At 25.3% G+C, this 20,641-nt stretch overlaps 1 protein-coding gene across 3 annotated transcripts in view; it reads right to left on the bottom strand.

Annotated features, from left to right (window-relative positions):
- LOC126905168 (lysosomal-trafficking regulator) overlaps positions 1-18,121 on the bottom strand; it is a 29,523-nt gene extending 11,402 nt beyond the window's left edge. Inside the window, exons 1-28 of one of the 3 annotated variants that reach the window (XM_050684632.1) lie at positions 17,657-18,121; positions 17,456-17,544; positions 16,240-16,390; positions 15,200-15,471; positions 13,030-15,140; positions 12,156-12,251; positions 11,925-12,082; positions 11,698-11,828; positions 11,505-11,615; positions 11,263-11,426; positions 11,063-11,178; positions 10,841-11,006; positions 6,103-6,270; positions 5,778-6,031; positions 5,360-5,722; positions 5,205-5,283; positions 4,955-5,145; positions 4,689-4,865; positions 4,343-4,624; positions 3,963-4,218; positions 3,767-3,876; positions 3,399-3,620; positions 3,118-3,327; positions 2,749-3,066; positions 2,296-2,499; positions 1,333-1,537; positions 1,099-1,275; positions 868-1,024 (exon numbers count right to left, since the gene is read on the bottom strand). In XM_050684632.1, the coding sequence (XP_050540589.1) occupies positions 868-1,024; positions 1,099-1,275; positions 1,333-1,537; positions 2,296-2,499; positions 2,749-3,066; positions 3,118-3,327; positions 3,399-3,620; positions 3,767-3,876; positions 3,963-4,218; positions 4,343-4,624; positions 4,689-4,865; positions 4,955-5,145; positions 5,205-5,283; positions 5,360-5,722; positions 5,778-6,031; positions 6,103-6,270; positions 10,841-11,006; positions 11,063-11,178; positions 11,263-11,426; positions 11,505-11,615; positions 11,698-11,828; positions 11,925-12,082; positions 12,156-12,251; positions 13,030-15,140; positions 15,200-15,471; positions 16,240-16,390; positions 17,456-17,544; positions 17,657-17,758 (7,040 nt within the window). In that variant the 5' untranslated portion in view covers positions 17,759-18,121. Of the gene's footprint in view, positions 1-867; positions 1,025-1,098; positions 1,276-1,332; positions 1,538-2,295; positions 2,500-2,748; positions 3,067-3,117; positions 3,328-3,398; positions 3,621-3,766; positions 3,877-3,962; positions 4,219-4,342; positions 4,625-4,688; positions 4,866-4,954; positions 5,146-5,204; positions 5,284-5,359; positions 5,723-5,777; positions 6,032-6,102; positions 6,271-10,840; positions 11,007-11,062; positions 11,179-11,262; positions 11,427-11,504; positions 11,616-11,697; positions 11,829-11,924; positions 12,083-12,155; positions 12,252-13,029; positions 15,141-15,199; positions 15,472-15,543; positions 15,738-16,239; positions 16,391-17,455; positions 17,545-17,656 lie in introns of those variants that run through there. The other 2 variants (XM_050684631.1, XM_050684634.1) reach the window with 2 other exon arrangements.
- Between the last annotated feature and the right edge of the window lie 2,520 nt (positions 18,122-20,641).

Here is a 20,641-nt window from a genome sequence, read left to right as displayed (position 1 = left end):
ACGAGGGATTTTTTTTCAATTTTTGAGGGTAATGTCTTCGATTAGATACGATTTGTGATCTTTTGACGTATCATTGAAAGAAATAGGATTTTTAAAATTAACACAAAAAAAAAAAAAAAAAAACACATCTTAGTAAAATTAATACCTTCTCAGCTTTGCATGGAAGCTAATAAATAGCCTATTTTAAAAAAACTTTTTAAACTTTTTCAAAAAAATAATATAAAATGAAAACGAAATATCTAAGGTTTCAATATGAAAAAAAATTAAGATGATTTGTTAATTTTTGAAAAAGTTATGGTTGTTTTAAGAAAAAAAATTGAAAAATAATGACAAAATTTACCGATTTTAAAAATTGTATTTTTTTTTTTAAATTTCTCCCATTTACGAAGAACGAGAGAAATTTTTTAATTTTTAAGGTTAATGTCTTCCAACTAGATATGATTTGTGATCTTTGAGAGATTGTTTATCAAAATTGGTCAAGTGAGAGTTGAGAAAAAGTGGCAACAAACACAAAAAAAAAAACATCATGGTAAAATTAATACCTTTTCAGCTTCACATCGAAGCTAAAAAAATGTATTATATTTTACTATTTTTTTCAAATTTTTTTTATCTTGAGTTTTGAATGGCTAATTTTAACAGAAGTAGAAAAATATAAATAAATATATTTTAAAATTTTGTAAAAATAATTCAATTCACAAATTAATAAAAAAATGCCATGAAAATTTGTTTAATTACATTCTGTGAGTAATTACAATTTTTTTTATAAAATGATATATCAAAACCAATTTTTTTTAAATTGTGCATCTACAGAAACTGTTTGTCTAAGAATAAGAGTTAATAAAATAAATTTTCTATTCTAAAAATTACCTTATTATATCTCGAGCAGCACTATAAATAGATAACCACGGTGTTTGTCTCTGTTCTCTTGAACTTGTAATTATACTACTAAGATTATACATGAATGTATTTAATAAATGACACGCAAATGGAACTTCAGGTGTTGTTTCATCACTACAATCAACATCTAAAATAAGTAAGTAAATAAAATGTTTAAAATATGTAAATTATATTATATAATATTAATATGTAATTACTTACTTGGAGCAAAAATAAACTCAACTGACCGATTGATAATATTTTTGTACCTTTCAATTAACTCTGCACGAGATAAAATTTTTTGACGATAAAAACTTGAAGCTACACTAAATAAACTAGATTCACTAGTTGATATTGAAGTATATTCATTAGTATCTTTTGACTGATTCAATGATAATACTACAGATGTTCAAGGATATTTAAATAAAATAACATACTAAACAAATAAGAATTTACCTGAGCTTATATTTTTTTTTAAACGTGATAAAGCAGGCGCAGGGGGTGGTTGTGTTTGTATTAGTTCTTGAATAGTATCCATTCCTGATTCTAGAATAAAACGCTGAGTTTCTCTCAAAATCAAATTAGATTTATACCCTTCAGTCGAAGTTTGTAATTCTGCATTTTGTAAATACCGACATTGATAAACAGCATCATTTAAAATCTAAATATCAATAATATTTTAATTTTTTTAACAACTAGAATATTTTTATTTAATTATTTTAAAAATAAGTATAATTTATATGTTTAACACATTTGTATAAGAGTATGTAATTAAATTAATAAATTACTATTGTTTATTTTAAAACCAAATAAAAAATGTTACAAAAACAACAATGTTACTCTAAACTAAATTACAATGACTCAAATTTTCAATTTATATGGAGCTAATTAGTATAAAATATTTAAAGGCTCTTCATAAATAACAACTTTTTTTTTAAATAAGATATAATTATCTATGTCTACTGAATTTAGTAAATTGTATATAAATATAATTCCTGAAAAGAAGATAAGTTTACCTTTGAAGAGAAACTTAAATTATTTTCTAATATTTATGGTTTTTCTATAGTAGTTATTTAAAAATTGAAAAATTTTTTCAATCAGGTATGCAACAGTATTATTAATTTATCTTCTTTTCCCTTGCCTTATTCCTAATTACTTGGGGTTACCGAAGTAGTTGGGATTAAATAAACCCTTATCCTGAACTTCTACTTGGCATGATCTCTCACATCAACTGTCCTCATATAGCATTCAATTACAACCCTCCATCTCATTTTTAGTATCCCTTTTCCTCTTTTAACAGTATTATTAATTAATAAAATAATAATTATTTATATGTTACCTAAACATTTTATTTTAATTGAATTAATTTTAACTTTAATATTATTTTAGACTATAGTAAAATTTTATTTAAATACTAACTTGAATATTTTGCACTCCAGGACTATGAATAGCAGAAGTAATCAAAGTTATTATGAGTGAATTGATGTCATCAATAAGTATTTCATGTTTACTCAAATCAGTATGAGTTTGTGATGATGGATAAATGCATGCAATAACTGACAATGTTTTTAGTAAACATTCTATTAAACCATAATCTATTAAAATATTCAATGCTTGTGGAACCTAAAATCCAGAATAGTTATATCAATAATTATGTTGAAAATTTTTCTTATAATAACAGTTCACAAATTTATTTGATTAGGGAAAATTTTTTAAATTATAAATTAAGAAATATATTACTTAAACAATAAGGTTACATATAAATTAATATGCATATAAATCAAAGTATTATATCAGTAATAAAAATTTCAAAATAGATGGAGAAGATGCAATAAAGGGCAAAAAATATTTATTAACCATTAAATCACTTACTTTTGTTATAACTTTAATAAAGAAATTTATAATGCTGGTACATAATGTTATATTAAAAGCAGATTTTGGTAAAAGTGATAACAGTAATGGCAGTGCTGCGAAATTAAATGATGACATGTCAACAGCTTGATCCCATTGAAGTTGTTCATCTAAAGGTAACCAATAGCTACCAGAGAATAAAGCAGCACATGCATCAACTAATTCAATAGTGGAGTGATGTAATGCTAACACATTAGCCATTTGATAGAATCCTTTAAATTTAATTGAAAATTTTTTTGCATATGTAGGACTACAGCGTTGTAAAAATACATTGACTATCTAAAATGTAATTATTAGTATTTAAAATACATTATATAAAAAAAAACTTACTTTTATTATGATGATTCGAATTTTTGGAGAGGGATTATTGAGTAAAATAACAAATTTTTCTAAATTAAAAATTTTTTCTAAAACTATTCCTGAAATAGAACTTGGCATGTTAATTAGTACATTTCTTAAAATAGAAAACAAGCCTTCAATAAATTCGCAATTACTATCTGTGTCAGTTAATTTGAATTGATTGTTTTCATTTGATTTTGTCTAGTTAATAAAATTATAATAATAATAAAAATCTCTTTAACTAACAACTAATAATTTTTTTTGTTAATTACCTGAGATTCAAAATAAATCTCTGCTTCCAGAACATCAGCATCACATGATGCTTCTTTTTCACTAGGATTAAGTGCTATGCCAACATCTTTCACACTACCATCAATTCCTGAATCCTGACCAGTTTCTTCGGGAATGACATGTTCACTACTATCAGAAGTTTCATCACTCATTCTGGATAAAATTATTTTAGAGTAGCTATTCTTTATTAAATCTTGTTCTATCTAAATATTTAAAAAATATTATATTATGATAAATTCTTTAATAAAATAAAAAATATTTTGTTTTAAGGTTAAAAATAAAGTTATATTATTCTACGATTTTAATTTTAAATGATAATACTCTTTGAAAATAAAAGAAGAAAAATTACCTGAAGTTTTAATATTTCTTTGTTTAATTTCATAGTGTTATTAGAATTGCAAAAATCTGTTTCAGAATAATCTTCCAAATGTAATTTGTTAATATTAGATTCACATGATTCTAAAAAATTAAAAATGTTAAAATTCTATTAATAACTGATTTAATATAAAATTATTATAAGTATTGTGAAATGTTTATTTTTATACCTGATGGAGTATAAATTTGGTAACTAGATTCAGAAATTGTTTTTGATTGAGGAGTGAGAATAAAATAAACAGACGACTTTAAATGTGGTGAATATAAATTGGAAGTTGGATGTACAGCAATTAAAAAATCCAAAATCATAGTTAAATAATTTATATTCATGTCTAAATCAAAAAAATTTTGAACAAAATCTACTAAATCCTTTTGAACACAACTAGATAAAGATGTTTCATTACTATCTTCAAGTAATAATTGACACTAAACAAAATATTAAAATTAACCGAGTAAATTTATTGCTAAAAAACAAATTTTTAAGTTAAATATTTCATAGTTTTAAATTAATATTTTTAATTTTAAATTGCTAAAAATATTAGTAAGATACCTTCAATTGCAATAAAATAGCCTCTAATAACTCGGATGATTGTAATTGCTTTAAATTAAATTTATTATGAGGATGATTAGACGACAAGAGATGTTTAAAAAATTTGAAAAGAAATTTGATTGCCTGATTATTCTTTTTTGACCATATCTTCCAGCTTGGTAAAATAATATCTTTGATGTAAGATGTATTTAATAAAACTCCTTCATAAAATCTATTAACAATCCATTCATCACTAACACGGACAAATGCTCCTTTTTTATTACAACCTGCTTCCAATAAAGCCTGAAAAAGTTTTAAATACTTATTAATTTTATTGTTGAGTAATATTAAAAAACAAAATACTTACCATTAACATTGTACAATTTGGTTTTATTCTTGAGGATGTTAAAATTTTTGTTAATAACTTATATCCATCGAGCATAATAAACTCAGAATAAAGTTTTGAGTTGACATTAATGAAATGTAATAAAATCTTTAATGTTTTTTCTTGTTCATCATCACTGGAGGAATTAAGTTCCAAAACCTAAAATAATTATTTAAAATTTTTTAAACTAAATTAACTGAAATTCAAACAGTTATTTAATTTAATTGTTAATGGTTTTGAGATATTACCCTAGCTAACAAAAACAATAATAATGGTATTCCACCTAAGTTATTAACCGCTGTCAAAAATCCATGTGGCTTAAGAACTTTAATTGAGCTAACAACAACTGTGGAAACTACAATTGGTGGACTTTGGCAAGCTCGTAAATCATATAATGCCATTTTAAACATTAACGGTTGTGAAGGAGGAAATAAAGCACCTAAAATTACAGTATTTTTATAATTTAGTTTTTTTTAATTATATAAAAAAATGAAATACCTGTAGGATGAGGCAATGTAAGTGAATATAAACAAACAGTATTTGGATCTCTTGGAGTAAAACTTAACAATATGACATCCTATAAAAGTTTATTTTATGATTTATTTAAAATAAATTATTAAAAAAAATAAATTTATTTCCAAATTATCTATTACTTGTAAAGGTTTCATAGTTTCATAGCATTGACTTGATATTTGATTCCAATTCATACCAGAATTTAATGATAAATTCAAATTGTAAACTGTATCTTTAAAGAGCATGCTAAAATTAGGTTTTAACAAATTATTAGAACAATCAGCTAAATTTTCCAAATCTGGCCCAAAAGCAGCTAAAGTACAAGCACATTCTTTAGTTAATACAGGTAATCTAAACATCATAATATTGCCTATGGATATAGGAGGAGCATTTTTTCTAGTGTCCCCTAGGAGGACGTTGGATGGCCTTGGTTTTTTAATAAAAAATCCGGTAAAAGATAATTTTGCTTTATTTTCACATAAACCATCAACTATAATTGAAATCTAAAAGTATCTAATATAAATTAATCTAATAAAAGCTTAAAACAAAAGTATATACCTCAATATATTTTTCCCCTTTTTTTATACCATTAGTATTGATAGCAACATGATGCCATGCATTTAAACTAATACAATTACTAAAATTGACTTCAGAGAGTAAATCAAATTTTGTTTCATTAGGTCTAGATAGTCTTGCAATAAGTCCATCAGAATTAGGATTTACCCAGAACTCCAGTAACATGGCATCAAAACCAATAGACAGTAAATGGGTTAAATCATCTAAGCTAGCAGAGTCTTTATTAAGACTTTGAACTGAAAAAATAACTTTTATTAATTTTTATTCAGTAACAATAGACTTATATATTTTATAATAGATAAAATACTTTTTCCGAGAGATTCTAGGGAATTGTTATATTTGATATTTGGACATTTATGAACATGTTCAACATTTAACCATAATGATACAGAAAATCCAGTTGATAAAATTGACCATCCTAAATCTGTATTTATAGGTAGACTCATAGCAAAAATTGACCACGGTGTTAAAAGTCCTAAAGTCATATACATAAGTGTTTATTTGAATAACTTAATAAATATAAATCTATTTTTTTTTTTTTTTATTAGCTTTCAATACAAAGTATTATTATAGCTTAACAATTAAATAAAATGAGAAAAGAAAAAAATAATAATAATAATAATAAAAATAGTACAATTGATCTTACATCAACAAAATTACAGTAAACATCGTTAAATAAAAAAACCAGCTGAATGAATGAAAGAAATAACTATAGATATTACATTGAGAGAAGTTGAGTTAAGAATAGTGTAACAATTAATAGGAGAAATATTAAGATGAGATAAATTATTAAATAAAATAGAACGATTACTTTCAAATGCACAGCAGTCAAAAATTATATGAGGAAAATCGCAGAGAACTTCATCGTCATGTTTGGGGCAGAAAGGAGAATTGTTAAGGGACATTTTGTACGCATGAAAAGGAAGGCGATTATGACCAAGTCTTAGTCGAGAAAAGGATAATATATGGAACCGGGAGAGAGGAAGTTTATGGAACCAAGAATGATTTGGAATAGTTGGTGAAATTGATTTGTGCCAAGCTGCGATGAGAGAGAAAGGAGAAGACCAATGTTCTTGCCATGCTAGAAATATCGTCTTATTAAGGGATGTAACGAAGTCAGATGATGGAATATTGAGGGTTGGACAACGGGTAATGAATTTGGTAAGTTTGGCTAAATGGTCAGCCTCCTCATTACCAAAAATACCCACATGACTAGGACACCATAAAAATTCGATTTTTGTATTAGCTAAGAAAAGATTATAAATTAACGATTTTATTTTAATAATAAGAAAAGATCTGGATTTTTTGAATGAATTAGAAGAGAGAGAAGAAAGGACTGATAAAGAGTCAGTAATTATTAAAACATTAGAAATATTGAAGGATTGAATAAGCTCAATGGCCGAAGAAATGACATAACACTCAGTAGTAAAAGAACAAGATTGTGAAGGGAGAATATCTGAGAATTTAATATTAAGACTAGGAATAAAGAACGAGAAACCAGCAGAATTAGAGCTTACTGAACCATCAGTAAATATAAGACAATAATTGGAGAAATTAGAGAATAAGAACTCATTGAATAGATTATTAACAAAATTAATAGGGAGAGATTGTAATTGCAGTTTTGAGTAAGAAAGAAAGTGATAGTTAAAGTGAATAGGTGGGCAATAAATAAGAGCCAGGAAGGAGACATCATAAATAGGCAAACAATTTAAAGATGTGATTATCATATTAAGGTACGGAGTCAAAATCGAAGAGATTGAAGCAAGTAAAGGTAGAGTTTTGGGAACATAGCGCTAAACTGCGCATAGAGAATGAAAATTATAAAATATTGAGTTGGCAGAATAGGATAACTGTTTAGTAAGAAATTTACAAGCCAGAAATCGAGAACGAACTTCGATGGGGGGACAAGCGCATTCCACTTCTAAACTTATATTTGGGGTAGAGTAAACGGCGCCTAAGAAGTACGTAAACAAGAAGTCATAAGGGAATTAAGCTTATTACGGTGCACGGTGGAGGCAGAGGAATATAGAAAAGATCCATAATCTACTTTGGAACGTATAAGAGATTTAAATACAAGAAGAAGTGAAGAGGGATGGGAGCCCCACCAAGTCCCCGCTATAGAACGTAACAAATTAGACCAACGTGATAAATTGGAAATCAGGTATTTAAAATGTGGCATCCAACGAAGTTTTTGGTCAAGCTTAAGGCCAAGGTAAGTGACACAATCATAGTAGGATAAACTAACATTATCAAGATAAATATTCGGAATTTGAAGAATGTGTTTTCTTGTGAAAACAATAGCTTTGCTTTTTTCCGGAGCAGAGTCAAAAAAAGATAACTGAAGAGACGTAGAGAGAGTTTGGAGAGCAATATTAATGTTAAAGGCAGCAATCTCAAGTGATTTATGGGAAGAAAAAATGATAATATCATCGGCGTAAAATAAACTCGAATGATTGTTGGATGATGAAAGAGCGATGCTTATATCTGCAGTTAAAATGTTAAAAAGAATTGGACAGAGACAACTACCTTGAGTAAGTCCTCTATAAGTGGTTCGATAACAGGTAGGTCCAAATGGGGAGTTAAAATGGAGATTACGACAATGAAATAAATAAAATATAAATTTACACATCACAATAGGAATATTGTGGGAAAGAAGACGAGAAATAAGTAAAGGTATATGAACAGAATCAAAAGCACCACGAATATCTACAAAGGCAGCTGCAGTAAAAAGGCAGTTACAAAACGAAATAAACAGAACCAACTAAGGAAGATAAACATTCCATAGTTTGGGAGTAGGAATGACTTTAAAGGTTTTCCAGGATTCAGGGATGATATTATTAAGCCATAAATCATTTAAAATAGATAAGAGTATATCAAATGCTTTAATAGGAAGGTGTTTGAGCATTAAAGGAGAAATACTATCTAAGCCAGCTACAGTGGATTTTCTAGAGGAAATAGCTAAGGAGAGTTCATAACGACTGAAAGGGGATGAAAGGAAGTTGGTATTATTATGTGGCACATGAGTTGCGAAATATGAATTAGATTCATCAAGATTAGGAACGTATGGTGGTGCCACTTTATCGCAAAAGTTGTCAACCCAGTCATTATTGTTAGCTGATACGGGGCGGATTATACATTTTTTTAATTTATTAGCTAAGGCCCAAAATTCAGAGATAGACGAGGAAGGATGTAACTTATAGCACATATTAACCCATGAGTCTTTCTTAGCTTTTTTCAAAACTTTGGTGGTATTTGATGAAGATTTTTGATATAACATAAAGTCATAAAGAGAACCTGACGCTCTATATTTTTAGAAATAAAAGGATCTGGTTTTGACTGCTATTGTGCAGGAAGAATTCCACCAAGGGGGAGAAGAATTAAAACGTTTATTAGATGAACGTTTGGTTGGGATGGAGAGTTTGGCAACTCTCAGTAAAATATCAACAAAGTTATTGTAGTTATCAATAGGAGAAGATGATAGAGACCACGAATCAAGAAAGGTACCGATAAGAAGAGAAAAAGTAGTCCAGTCAGTTGAGTTTAAATTAAACGAGAAACTATTAGGATTATCAGGAAGCGAGTTATTGTCAATATGACCTGAGGAATGAGTTAATTTTCCGGAAAGACAAATTATAATAGGATAGTGATCACTACCATGAGAATCACACAAAACAGACCAGGAAGAGGATAATAAAATATTTGAAGAGCAGATAGATAAGATAGATAGATAGATAGAGCGGTATCGGCAAAAGGGGGACGGTTAATTCTGGTAGGTTCACCAAATATAAATCTAATAATATAAAATAAAACTTAACATTTATTGTATTAACAATAATGATTATAAGCATTTACAAACAATATTAATAATCTTTTTTTTCTTATTTGTATTTTATTAATAATACTATTAATGATCAATTGGTAATATATTATTAGAAATTAGCCAATAACTTCTTTTTCCAAAAACAAAAAATTGTATGGTTACTTAATCTTTATTTTAAGTCTTTGGAACAATTTCCTTTTTAATCTATGCTTGAAACTTAAGCATTTATAAAGTTTGTTTTAGTCATTTTAAGTACATTAATGATAAATAGATATTTATATTTTTAATTCAATTATGCTAATATTATTTTTTAAATATTACTTTTTTTAAATAATAATAATATAGTTGAATTTAAAAAATTAATACTTTCCAAAGTAGAAAAAATTTGAAAAAAAGTATAGTTAATTGGCTTGGTTTTTAAGTTCCTTAATTAAGAATTTAATTACGGGAAGGTATCACTTACCCCTTAGAACAAATATGTTCTTGAGGTACTGTATATACCTATGATTTTTCAGAGAGTTAAATACCTGAGAAGTTAGCTAACAAATTTTGAAAATGCTTAAGTATCAAGTTTTGGTGATAATTAATTTAATATCCATTAAATATATCAGTTTTCAAAATATTATAAAAAATAAAATATAAATTGTTATTTAACAGGGGTTAATAAGTTTCATTCTTCATTTGTTACTTGGAAAGTTATGATATAGAGTATTGTTTTTCATATATTTATTTCCCAACGATTCATATTAAAACAATTAATACTATTAATAATAATTTATATCAGAAATAAATAGACAACTTTTAAAGTAAGATATCAGACATTGCAATTTAGATTGATTATCAATCTAACATTTATTTTAATAAGGTTTAGATTAAAAATATATATTCAATTTAGCTTCTTATTACTCACTAACATATAATTTAGAACAATTAAAGATTATGCTATGAAGATAACTGCACTTGGATCTAATCATTTTGATGATATACTAATATGCTTATATTTTTAAAGATAATGGTCCAAAAATTAAACTTACACAACTGTTATAAATTATTAGGATTAAATTTATAAAATCTTTATAAATTTTTATGAGATTTAATAAAAATAATATCTTTTAATAACAAGTTCTAATAGAGATTTTATTTGCAACCTATTTTCCAATATAATGAGAAATAATCAATATCAGTTTTAGTTTAATCCTAGTAATTATATTGAAAATTTTCATACTCATTTCTGTATGGTTTTCTCTGGTCAAAATAGCTAATGCTTCAGCTGGTCTATCACTAATAGGTATATCTGATATTACTTCAGTTGGAAACTTAAGACTGTAATGTGGTTGCCACAATACTTGTATATGATCCATTAAATACATTAAAGGTAAAAGTATCAAGTTCTAAACAAAAGACAAAAATGAGTATATTTAAAATAAAATTTTGATTAATTCTTTACTAATGGTGGATTATTTTTTTTAAACATATTCAAATATGTCTGAAGTTCATGCTTTTCCATATAATGGCATGCCATTAAAGCTATAAGTTCCGTCATATAAATGTAAATTGTATCATCTGTTAAAAAACAATATTTAATATTAACCTAAGAAATGACATTAGTTACATTATATATTAGTTACATTGATAAATAAAACTCACAAAGACTATTTTTTTCTGTATTAATAATATAGTCCTTAATACAACCTAATAATTTAAAAATAAGTCCTTCTTTGGCTAATTTTACACAACTTTCATCATTGTCCTTACATATAGCTATTAATCGTTGTAAACAATAAATAATTCCTTCTGTGTTATCAAGATTTCTAATAAAAAAAGAAATAAAAATAAAAATACATTTTTATTTTTTTCAAATTACAAATATTTATTAATATCAATTATACTTGGCAAAAGTCATCAAGTCAACAGCTAAAGTACAAAGGGCTGGGTGCATGATATCCATTCTTTTTGTATCTGAGTGATAAATTTTATGACAAATGACTTCATCTGCTGTTCTAATAATTATAGATTAAACAAGTTTTATTTATAACAACTCATACTACAAAATATACGGAAAAAAAATACTTAAAATCATACTTATCAGAAGAATCAATATTCATCCAACTTTGAAACTCAATATCAGCATCATATCCTTCATCCCCAGAATTAAAATTATCATCATCAAAAGGTATCCATTCAGTTTTAACAGATGTTTCATTATCTAACAACTGTAAATAAAGCCAAATACTTTAAGTTGTCACACATTCAATAAATAAATAAATGCTTAAATTATTAATGATATTTTGTCAAAAATATCTTAAAACCTTTGTTAATGACAGTGCAGTAGTAATACATTGGGTATTATGTCTATTTGTTGATACTGTAGCACATCTTATTAATGAACTACACACTTGTTTGATTCCAATATGACCTTTAGATAATGCTTCAATCAATAAGTCTTTTACGTGAGTATCTAATGTAACTAAAAATAACATTGTAATCAAATTATTAAAATTAGCATAATAATTCAATAAACATTTTTATACTGATCTTACTTTTATTTTCAAAAATTGATAAGTTTAAAACTAATAAACACTCAATAAGTTTTAAATTTACAACATTCTTATCTTCAATTGCTACTTCATTTTTCCCTGTATATTATAAATACAATATATATATATACAGGTAGTCAACGATGTTTTGATATATCAAATAACTTTTGATCATAAATATTTTGTGCCAATATTTTAAAAATAATTTTTACAGATTTGAATATGGTAAAAACATATTTTTTATTACTTGCCTTCCTAAGAAAAACATTTTTTTTTAATATTAAAATAACTAATGTTTAGTTCTTTTCTTAAAAAATGTTTAATTGAGTGATAACAACTTATGAATAAGTACTTATTGAGTTAAAACCACTTTAATACATAGAGTGAGTAAATTATGTGAATGGAGAATGCATTATAAATATACATCAGGCCAAACTACACACGCTTTCAATGATTAAACTGTTTGTAACTCAATAAGTATTTATCCTAAAGTTATTATCAATCTATAAAAATATTTTGTAAGAAAAATCCTAAAAAATGACTTTATTAAAATATGTCAGTATGTGTTTAGCGTTGATAATGGTAACATTGTTTCCGAAATACGTATCCGCGACTTTTCATTAATTTTTTGTGGCTTTGAGTTTAATATTTTTAAAATTTTTTAGTTTTTTAAATTAATAATATTTTTAATATAGTTTTAATTTTACTTAATTCATTTGCCACGAGTGATCAATTTTTATTATATTATTAAAATATATGCAAAATATTTGCTGGATCCAAAGTTATTTATTTTGTCAAAACAACATGCACCACTTGTATATACTTGAATAAATGTTTAGTCATAATAAATGAATTAATTAATATAACTTTTAATTACCTTCAACAATTATTGGTCTAACTAACAGTAAAGATACTATTGATAAAAGTGTATCATATTGATGTATAACAGATGAAACTTGTAAATAACTTCTAATCCTAGGGCATGTCAGCGAAAGTCGAGCTAAACATTGAAATAAATCTCCCAACCTAGATATTACACTATTATAATTTTGGTATTTGGTTATTGAGTCAAAAATTATTTCATCATGTAATACATCAGACAACACTGATAAACTGTACTTAAATTTCAAATTAATTTCAATTGGATGTGGTTTCATCACATATCCACAGAATAACTCTAATAAATTAAACACAGCATTTACAATAACATTTAGATCTTCTGCTTGGGAGTCTGTTATTAAAATAGGAGTAGATTTTATCTGGTTTAATGTCCACATCTTGGTCATAATTTTGGTTTCTAATACATTGCAGCATAATTTTGTAAACACTGGATCTGTTATAAGTTCTTTTAAATATTTCACTCCACTCATGGAATCAAATTCAGAAGTGAAATCCAAAGATACTAATAATATATTAAAAATGTTTAAAGAAACATTTAAAAGAGCAAGGTCAGTTTCATTTTTGTTTTTAATGTATGATTTTTCACTAGTTTTAAACACTGGATAAAATATACGAAACAACAGTATATGTTGAACTTCTTTTATAAAAACCGGAGCATTTTTAGACAAATGTAAACTAATTGATTGTGATAACTTCATATTTGGACCATTCAACAGTTTTCTAAAAATTTCAAATGTAGACCATTTTTGCTCTTTTTTTATTTTACTCTTTTCATATGAAACTATATTATTTTCATCATCACACACTTTACAAGAACTGTCTTTATATGCAGCACCTGCATCTCTATATAGTGTTTTTTCTAACAACTGTAAAATCATTGAACTTTTTTTACTGTCATTTTCACTAATTACTTTGAACAACTTAGGTAAAACTGCTGAAAATGGAATACAACAACATGTTCCTGCAACACCTATGGTTTTTACTAAATAAAACCAAAGTTCTTTATCTGAACATTCTAAATTAATTAAAATGCGTATTAAAATCATAGATAGTGAAGTAACACAGCAATTTTGACTCATGTCTTGTGATGAAACTAAATTACTAACGTACACTGCTCCAAATAGCTTATCATGATGATGCATCATAATTTTGGTACAGTGTCTATGTCTAACTTTACTACATTCTTGTACATGTACCATGCGTTGCCTAATTTTTTTCATGTTCAATACCAATAAACCAAGCAAGTTTACTACTATTTTTATATGACCTGTTGAAATTTCTGTTCCTCTTACACATAACATTACATAAATACATTTTTCTATTAACTTTCCACGTTGACAATCAAGCATTACTCTAATTTGTTTTAGAAAATGAAAATGACTATTGTAGGAATAACATTCAAATAACATCATTGAAAAAACCATAAGTAAAGTACATAGAACTCCAAAAAGAATTTTTTGACGACATACATTTTCTTTAATTTCAGATGCTCTTGTTTTGTTTACTAAACCTTCTAATATTTGAATTAGTAATGGTATGATACCTTCTTGAGTAATTGTTTCACTAATATTTGGACAAAGATGGAGTTGTTTTACAGATAAAACCATGTTGTATAACATTTTCGATAATATTTTATTATCATACAAATTGCATGGATCAAATTGTAAAACTGCAATATTGTCCAAAGAAAATTTCATTATAATGAATGGTACAAACTGATGACTATCTTTTAAGGTGCATTTTATTTGAGGATGAGTATTTTTAGATAATATTTGGGTAAGAAGATCAAGAATTAATAACTTAATTTTACATGGTGTAGATGAAGAATTAGTAATTTTTTTCATATGATCGTCAAAGAAATAACCAGGATCAACACTATTGATCTTATTAGAACTTATATACTCTCCGTCGACAGAATCATGTTCATCTTCACTGCGAACAACAGATGTAAAATAATCAAAGTCCATAGGGTTAAATCGAATTCTTAAAGTATTAGACTTAGGTAAATCAGACATAGTGAGGCATTCTGACTCACTAGATTCTTCTACTTTATTTCCTTTTGTAACATCATTACTTTGATTTTTGAATCTAAATTAAAAACACATTAATATATTTTTGTACACTGCTAATTTAGAGCATGATTTTACCTATTTGCAGAAACAGCACTAACTCGGCGTGATCTGGGTAAACTTGGACTTGAACGATCATAAACTGAATTTTTAGATTTTGACTTAATTCCTTGGAATTTAGTTAATTTTATCAAGTCATCTAGTTTTACATTAAATTCATCAGATTCAAAAGGAAACAAATTATTTTGAGTAAGAGATAAATCATTTATTATTTTGGCATCAGTATCTTCATTAAACATGTTGTACATAGAAATTAAAACATTTGAAAATTCCTTAAGCTGTTGAATATCCTAAACATAAATACAATAAAATATAATAATAAAAGGAATACAAAAAAAATATCCACACAATGAATTATTTACACAACATGAGACATTAATCTGTGATGCTTACTAGCTGATACACAATAATATATTTTATAAAAATAAATTTTAAAAGTCTATGGAAAAATTATGATTAATTATCTACTTTGACTCAGGTCAGTAAAATACACAACTTAAGCAGAATTTCTATGATCTGAAGTGTCCACCAATAAAATTCAAATAATGTGCAGCATCTAAAAAGCCATAGAAAATAGATATATCACTTCCTATTGGGTTAATAGGTTAATTGGACAAATTTATAATTACAAAATATTCTGCTCTTAATAAATTAAAATTAATATGAATATAAATTCAGGGATTTATTATCAAAAATAAAATATTTAAGTTATATGCAGCTCCCAGCAAAGACAACTGTCTTTAAAATTCTAATTCAGTGCTTTTAGATACAAAATAGGAAAGTTTATTTTAAGTTAAATTAAAACAAAAATTATAAATAGAACAATAATAATTATTCTTCATAAGAAAAATACATTTAAACATGTATAATACTAAACAATATAGTGGAATCAATAACAAGTTTTCAAAACATAAACATAGTTTCCAAATAAAAATTTAAAAAAATGTCACCAATAAATTCATATTTAATGTATATGAAATTAAATTTTTTTGAAGTTTTTGAATAAAAAATAAATAAGAAATAAACAGCTCAATCATAAATACTTAATAATAACTTACTTGAGTGCCCAATAAATGTAAAACTGTAAGACATCTCCATCCTCTATCACTCAAAATATATTTTTTCAAACAAGAAAAATCTTCTTCCTCAGATATCGAACATATACTGTCAATATCACACAATAATTGGCCAACTAATGCATTTGTCACACTAAAAGATATAACAGTTAAAATAACAAATTATTTACTAATTTAAATAAAAAATTTAGTACATGAAATAATGCGCATGATGAAAATAATATTTTGATAAAGTATATACAGGGTTATTACATAAATATATGTTATTCTTAAACCACTTTATAAATCACAAAATAAGTACAATATTGAAAAATGTTTTTCTTTTTTTAGTTACATATATTTCTTGATTTATAAGCTATTAATAACTTTTTAGCATCATCTTTAATTAACTTATTTCAACTTTAATTTTTTAAATTAGTTTTAATTAAATAATTTGTCGATAATAACTTTTGGATTGGTACTTTAGAAATTATGGTGATTTTAAGGTATGGACTAGAGGAGGTATGAGTATTTAATCATCAGAAATGTTTTGGCTGTACTCTTTTAATCCTGACCAAGTATAAAAATGTTAATTACTTAAAAAAAATTATTTGAAAAGTTAATATAATTTTCTTAAATAGATCAATTTCTATTTTATTAGCTAGTTAAATATATGTTTCAAAAAAAAATAAAGTAGACATAGGTTAAAATGGATGATGCCAAAAATTAATTAACAGCTAATAAATCAAGAACTAAATATAACATCATTTTTTTTTTTTTAATATTGTATTTATTTTCTGAGTAATTGAGTGGTATATGATAAATAAATAGAAATCAATAATATAGTTTAACAATAAATAAATAATTTAGTTTATAACACTTAATTTTTTATTGATCAAAAAAATTATTTAAATTAATTAAGGAATCAAATATTGAAACATTTAGTATTTTAAAAATGATATATGTAAACAATATTGTTGGCCATTTCATAAAGAGTTTTAAATTAAGAACCAATAATAATTTATCATCTTTATTATAAACAAAATGTTGTCCACATTTGTTTCTTATTTTGGTAAATAGAAAAGTAATATTAAAAATAATAGTTATTGAAGTTATTTTAACAAAATTGTGAACAAGAATGTTATAATCAAATTTTAGTGAAATATGTAATAAAATATAAAGATAGACAATATTTAATTTTAATGAGCATTTATCTTACTTTCCTTTAGGAATGTCTTCAGGTATTTTTTTGGTCTTATCATAAACAAGCAATATTTCAGAAAGTAAAAGGTCAAACCAAGCAATTTTCTAAAGAAACAATGAATTTTTATAAACAAAAACTCAACAAAATGCGAAATTATTGTTTTATTAATACAGTTGGTTCATCATATTTATTTATTACTTTACTGTAAATACATACAAAATCATTTTTGAGTGTAGTTCCTTCAGTTGCTTTACAATTCAAATATGCCTCCCAGAAGATATCAATTTTAGATGGCTTTATTGGTATTGAATAATCCATCAAAAAAAAATAATATATACAAAAATATCTAAATATTTTAGTTTTTTGTTTTGTTTAAACTAATGAATTTCTTGGAAGACTGAACATTTGTAATTTAATTTTATTCACTTAAATGAATCTATGACTGACCATCACTTAACATGTGGACACCGAAGAACGCAACCGATTACATAACACAAGTAATAAGCACTATTCGATATTCAAACAAGTATCAAATATATTTTATTTAAGTTACAACATACAAATTTTAATCATTTAAAAAGTGTGATAAGAAATGTCCAGTTCTTTGCGCGTTATCACTTTATGGCATGATACGAACGACTACACTATCACTAGCGACTAGAAAGAATGAAACAAGAATCATTTTAATCGGTTAAGTCTCCAATTATGAAATTATTAATCTAATCAAAGTCACGCCAAAACCATCCATTATAAATTAATAATGACTAATTGTTATCGTATTAACATTTATTAATAAACAATAATAAGATCTATGTATCGAAGGTTAGGTTAATCCATATCAAGTTATTGATGAAGTATATTTATTAAGTCTTTCAATAATTGATTAGGCTTATTAAGTCTATTGATTAACTAAACCAGGAGGTTTTATTTACAAGTTCAACTAGAAAATTGAATTTTGAATATGTGAAAAACATTCATTAAATTAAATAAAATTGACATGAATACTATTTGCTATCTTCGATTCCTATTTAAGTGAGGCAACGATCAAATAAATTATTAGTACATTCCTTTTTCTATTGTATTCTATTTTATAATATTTATAAAAACAATTGTAGTAACCTTTTTTTTTTTGTTATTTTCAGGCATTGAGTGTGAATTACGACGTATAGTGGGCATATCCTCCTGGATATGCTACTATTATGATTTTTAATTTTTCGTCTCCCAATTAAAAAACACGTACACATTACACATTTAATATATGAATTTGAAGTTTATATTATTAATAAATATTTAAATATTCATGAACAAATATTATATTATGTTAGGCGACTTGAAGTCAAGTAATTTTTTTTTTTAACAAAACAACATGTTTTAATTCAATATTACATAACTATTTATAAAATATAGGCCAAAATGTTGAGATAAATTAATACTTATAGCACAGAACAACCTATTTTATTTATATTCTATTGTATACGTTAGATTGGGTTAATCCAAATCCAAGCAATCAATCTATCACAATATTACTGTCCATTTGAACCTAATTTACGTATAAATTAAAGACAGTCTAGGAAAAAATAAGCAAAATATGTTTACCTCAAATAAAATGCACATTACATTAGCCTTGTAAAAAATTATAGTAAGATGTTTCATTACATAGACACACTTCAAAGGCTTGAGTAACATATTTATTGTATAAGGTTACGTAATCAATAATTATTAATTTACGTCTTTGATATTAATTTCAATTTTCTTTAGTCTGGGAAAAATAGTGTTTTACATATATTTTTATACAATTACCATATCATAATATGGTATACTATAATTATACTACAATTGATTATTTCATTCATTGATCTTTTTTGTTGGTCGTACTATCCCCTCTTAAAATTGAACACTCTTATTCTTAATTAAACACTTCATCAGTAATTATCAAACTGTAAAAATAATTTAATAAAATAAGTAATGGAATGAAATTACTGTTTATTAACTATTATGATACTGTATATCTGACGCAATAATCAACTTCTTATAATATAGGAAATTGATATATTTAATACACGTATGTAATATAACAATAAGTTAAATGTTGATTAATTTAACCTATGTACGGTATTAATATTAGTGTATATTCTTTGAAATACATGTGTCATAAATTTTATTTTAGAGAAATCTGAAATTTATCATCGATCGGCTAATCTTAGTTTTAGCGTTGAAGTTTAAAGATCATTACAACAAAGGGTAAAGTCCTTTCTAGTATTTCATCATACATTTTGAAATTATATACATAATAGACGCCAATTATATTTATAAACTTTGTTGTACAACTTTATTTTTAAGTAATATAAATACACACACACGTACACATATATAAATTAATTAGAATTAAAATTAAAAAAAAAAAGAATAAAATGTTATGTATGAGTTGTCACTTAGATGTGTTCTACTTCTATATGAACATATTCAGTGAATATTTTACTGAAAAATGTTCAAATATACAATCAGTCATTATATATTTTAATTTCAATTAAAAAAATTTTTAAGTATTTTTTTTGGCTATTCTCTATTCATTATTTATTTATTATTTTTTCTATTTAACAACTAGTTATATAATTTTTTAGCAGCCGATTGTAAATATATTAATATATTTATAGCCAAATATTTAATTTGCTATTTAGCAAAAAATGTTCTCTAGCCTACATTACACAGTAAAAAAACCCAGCACAGGGGGGTCGCGGCACAGTGGTGACGTGGCATAGTTGGATCAAGTAAATGATATCTGACAGTGATTAAAATCACTATCAAAAATAAACGCTTCGATGCAAATCTTTAGATAGTGTTTAATTTTAAAAAAATTGGTGTTTTATTCCAAAAGCTACTTGATCTGCTGGTTCCTTATTAATATCTCGATAAAGATAAAGTATGGTAAATGAAACAGGGTTTATTAAAAAATATTATTTGTCATAAAAAAATTGTGTAGATCCATAAACTTTTCAATAAGTTATAGCATTATAAAGTTAAATATAATATAAATAATAAAATCGAGAATTTTCACACGAAAAAAGCATTCGGTAGCCATTTTCGCCGTGAAGACAAGTCCAGAGGTCAAATTTTTTTTTTTCAAATTAAAGTATATTACATTAGCTTTAATTTAAGATATATATAAAAGTGTCAGACCTTCCGGAACATTTTCAAAAGTTA

The sequence above is a fragment of the Daktulosphaira vitifoliae genome, unplaced genomic scaffold, assembly GCF_025091365.1.
Source record: "Daktulosphaira vitifoliae isolate Bord-2020 unplaced genomic scaffold, ASM2509136v1 Scaffold_4, whole genome shotgun sequence".
Classification (NCBI taxonomy): Eukaryota; Metazoa; Arthropoda; class Insecta; order Hemiptera; family Phylloxeridae; genus Daktulosphaira; species Daktulosphaira vitifoliae.
Note: the sequence above shows the minus strand (reverse complement) of the source record. Positions and strands in the feature narration are given on the sequence as shown.